At 38.4% G+C, this 4,403-nt stretch overlaps 1 protein-coding gene across 1 annotated transcript in view; it reads left to right on the top strand.

Annotated features, from left to right (window-relative positions):
* LOC109395810 (netrin receptor DCC-like) overlaps positions 1 to 1,009 on the top strand; it is a 498,319-nt gene extending 497,310 nt beyond the window's left edge. The window contains exon 3 of the mRNA XM_019667140.1: positions 913 to 1,009. Within this exon, the coding sequence (XP_019522685.1) occupies positions 913 to 1,009 (97 nt within the window). The remainder of the gene's footprint in view (positions 1 to 912) is intronic.
* The last annotated feature ends 3,394 nt before the right edge of the window (positions 1,010 to 4,403 follow it).

The following is a 4,403-nucleotide window of genomic DNA, read 5'->3' as shown; positions in this document are numbered from 1 at the left end:
AAAAAAAAAAAAAAAAAAAAAAAGATAAGCCATCTCTACCTTGCTCTAATTAGTACACGGTCCCCTTGTATTTCTTCCACACACACATAATAATTTGCCTCCTAACTCTAGTGTTATTGTGTGGTGTATTCCTCATCAGTTTGTGGTCATTTCCTCATATTAACACACCATTTTATTCATTGGTTCCTTTATTTCTCTAATATGTATTGAGGCTACACCATATGCCAAGAAGATTTAGATCAGTATTGGTATCCCTGTATCACAAAAAAGAAGTGAAACAAATAAATACGAGCTAGTCCAAAGACAAAAAGCAGATCCATGTAAAGCAAAGCTAAAATTTATCCTTCTCTGGAGGCGTGTTACGTTGCTTCTTTTATTCATGTCCAGTCTTTGTGAACTCGGAGCAAGTCAGGGCTTCTTCTTGATATTGTTTCCCAGTGAAGTCTATGAGATAAAAAGATCTGATTTTGTCCATCAAAAGCCTCTGCATAAGATATTTTGAATGAATGGCTCAGGATTTGTGCTTTATAGGTAGTATAGTCCATGAAGTAACTACAGAAAACATTCTTTGGTCAAGAAAAGAGAAGAATCTGCTATTAAAGAAAGGCACTTTTCTGTTTAACAGAATGAAAAGACCTGTCCAAGAAGTATTCATCTGTGCTAACACCGACCTCCTTCTTGACAGAATGTCAGTGAAAAATGAACTCACTGAGATGCATTCCAGGTCCCTTGGGGGAAAAAAAAGCAGAGAGGACACAGAACAAGCTTAAAAGCAGGCCCTAGGAGAGGGCTGAGAGCAGTTTCCTACAGTATTTTCCATGTGTTACCAGGAAACGGCAACACATCTTAAAGAAGACTGGGCTGCCCAATCGGCTTACAGCTCTTCGTTGAAACCCTCTCTGTGACCTGTAGGTACTCTGAAAGGGAGCTTTATATTGACACTGTTTTTTTAATTGTGAAAGATAAAGGTAGTGTAATCACTGTGGATGATCTTAGCAATCCTCCTTGATCGAATAGAGAAAACCATCATAACGCAATGCAACAGTGGACCAGATGCAGCAGTGGCCGCACTGAAGTGATATTATGATTCCAACAGCAGTCCAGCCCCAATCCCCCAGGAAGGAGACCCTGCAAAACTCAGCAATACACAGTGGCTGCAAGCCTGGCTCCAGCATCATGAAAGACACAACTTCCAGAAAACACAGAGAGGTCTCCATTAAAATGCTCAACTTCCATGTAAAATGCTGGTCCTCCATCATAGGGCTTAGTACGGAGCCACCAAAATAAATCCTTACATATAAAAATAGAAGCAATGGCAAATGGCATAAGTAATGGCACTGATAGCAGTTGTCCTTTCCGGGGATTTGATTAATTTTAGCAGGTAAAAAACATGACTCCCTTCTCTCACAGAATGCATCATTGAAGAAAAGTAATACTAGGCTTCTTTATGGACTACCATGCAATGGAAGGGAAAGAGTTTAATCAAGTGGCTCTGAGCTTCAAAGAGTTAAGCCTCAACCATCCCCTGGCCCCCACCACACATACACTGGTGGACGCTGTTTTTAATCTCCTATGCAGAGGTTGGGAGCTTACCAAAGAGTGTACCTGTCCTGAGCCCATTCTTCTAGCTTGGAAAGCTAGAAGTAGTGAAACGCTGATGGCTGAATCTCAACTGGATTAAGCAGTCTGGGTACCTCCAATGGGAGTTCAGTAGACATTGAAATTGCAAGTGTATGTGATGGATCTCAGCAGAGAACTAGGCAAAAAGTGGATGGCTGAGATGGCTGAGACTGGAGGTAGACACACACCAATCTGTCAGCGGGTGAAAGTATAGGGAATTGTGTGGTGGATTTTGGCTCATCAGACAGTCAGAAATTTTACCTCTTTAGCACATAAGCATTATGTTGTAGGTTCCTCACATTATACGAGTAGATAATGTGTCCATTCTTCAATGGAACACTTTCTACTGAGACGGCCTTTCAATATAGAACAAATTTTTGACATTGTTATTGTTTTTCTCTCCCATCTGTTCCTTCTATGAAACCCCCTTCTGTAACATGCATCTAGAAATATGCTTTATGTTCTCAGTTTAGACTTGGTTTGAAAGTCTTGCTACTTAGCCATTCTTTTCCTGCATAGATGTCTGGGTTTCAGACTTATCTTTGAATTTGTTTACCCAGGAAATATGGTCAAAATGTCTCAGAATCAATGTGAGCCATTATGCTGGAGCAAAATCTAGAAACTCCCTGCTCAAATGGCCTTGACCTATTGGTTTCTGGATATTGCTACGGTTCACTGGGGGCCTGAGGCATGTGGGCATCACAGCACTTAAAGGTTCACACTAGTAGCTCTTTGATTATCAGAACAGAAATATTTTTGCAAACAGATGATGCATGGAATTTAGCTTTTCAGTTGCAAAAAAATTTATGAAGCCATCAAACTCCTAGCCAAATGACAATTCTATGAGTATACAAAGACCCTGTCATCAGTTCATCTCTGTGACCATTCCCTCTTCCAATACATGCACTTAGGCAAATTCTCTAAGCAAGACTAAAAATACAGGGTAAAGGTAAATTACAAGGAATAGAGACAATTTCTCAATGACGAGCCTAATCCTAATCTATCACTTTCATCTTTGAGAAGAGAGTAATATAAGAGAGAAAGAGAGGAATAAAAATGCATAAATGTGAAGGCTGTTTCAGCTTGACTTGTCCTTTTTCAATTAGCAGAGTAAAAAAATTGACCAGCCAAGGAGAGAATGGTGTTTCCTGTCTTGTCTTCTTGCAATCTTGGATTATAATTCATAAAAGAATGGTGGAATTAGAAAGAAAGGAAGGAAGGAAGGAAGGAAGGAAGGAAGGAAGGAAGGAAGGAAGGAAGAAAAAAAAGAAAAGAATGGTGGAATTGAGCTAAAACAAACAATGTTATTCCATACACAACTTGGAGAAAGGCATGTGATACTGGCATGGAATGTACAGGCTTGGGATCATTAAGAAATCAGGTAGTCAGAAAACATTTTTTGAGGTTTTGCCTTGCTAGATGTTCAGGGAGTATAGTTGTGTAAGGAAGCTTATTGTCTTCAATTGGCTTGCGAGTTACTTGCACCAATCAAACCAAAACACATGAAATCATTTACAGATTAATTCAATAACAGGTATAATAAAATTATAACTTTGCGATACAGACTGTAAGTTACTCAGCAGTTTAGAGATGAGGAAGCTCTGTGAAGACCAGGGCCCTCCAGCGAAAAAGCTTTACTTACAAGATGAGGCTCAAACAGGGTTCCGAACGTGGCTGTGTTTGGAGTAGGCATAGGGAAGGACATCAAACTTCTTGTCCTGAAGACTCGGAACTGATTTCTTTTGGACATCTGGGAAGGGTGAGGAACTGACATTGCACTTGTTACGGTCACATTCAGGTAGCATTCAACAAACTTACTGTCCATAGGCTTCTAATAAGAGGCAGAGTTGTGACCTTGAAATAAGTGCCTCCATTCCCTCATAGGATTAAAATGACAGCACTTTACTTAACAGGTTAATGTATGTAAAAAGTACACAATGACCTGGTTTGTAGAAAAGGTTGAAACAGAGTGTTGTTATTAATTATTGTTTCCCTGATTAAACTATGGGATTAAAGTTTATTATCCCAACTACAAAATGATTTCCTCTTCTTTGCTTTGCTCGTGTGAGGCAATCTGTGAGAGCACAAATACCCCAGTTGAAAGATGTAAGCATTAATTAGCTTTATGACTTTGAGCAGGTGACTTGCCACACGTTCTCATCTATAAAACATGGGGAGGATGCAGTTATTGCTAAGATTCCTCCAGATGAGATATTTTGAATCTAGTTGTATGAATTGATACTAATTAGTGCTTGCTGATTATTCTGTGTTATAACTTACTTGGAAGTGGTAAAGCAGAGGGAGACAGTTTTTATACTGTGTTTGGGAGGAGAAAGAGGGAAAGGTTCATTGATTTGATTTTCCAATGTTTTTGATTTTTACTTTTCATCTTCAAGTCAATTAACATCAGTAGGTAAATACTTTTGGTCTTCTCCATTCCCAGATTACACAAGGATCCTTGGTTTATTCTAGTTGTTGCTATATGCATTTATTTATAATTGTATTTATATCTTTTATGCATTGAAATTTATCCAATTTCGCTGGTCGTGGTCAGGCTCTGACTTTATTAATATTTTTCCAGATGGATACCCACTTGTCCCAACAACATTTATGTAATTATTCACCTTTCTCTAATCATTTGAGATTCTGTATATTTTCCCACATACCTGGGATGCCAAAAAAATGTATACACATGACTTGTATTCCTCTTTTGTTATCATTATATACTGAGCATTATAGTTTTAATATAGTTTTTTCCTTTCTTAAAATATATATACATTTTT

Source organism: Hipposideros armiger, unplaced genomic scaffold (genome assembly GCF_001890085.2).
Source record: "Hipposideros armiger isolate ML-2016 unplaced genomic scaffold, ASM189008v1 scaffold_484, whole genome shotgun sequence".
In the NCBI taxonomy this organism is placed as follows: Eukaryota; Metazoa; Chordata; class Mammalia; order Chiroptera; family Hipposideridae; genus Hipposideros; species Hipposideros armiger.
Note: the sequence above shows the minus strand (reverse complement) of the source record. Positions and strands in the feature narration are given on the sequence as shown.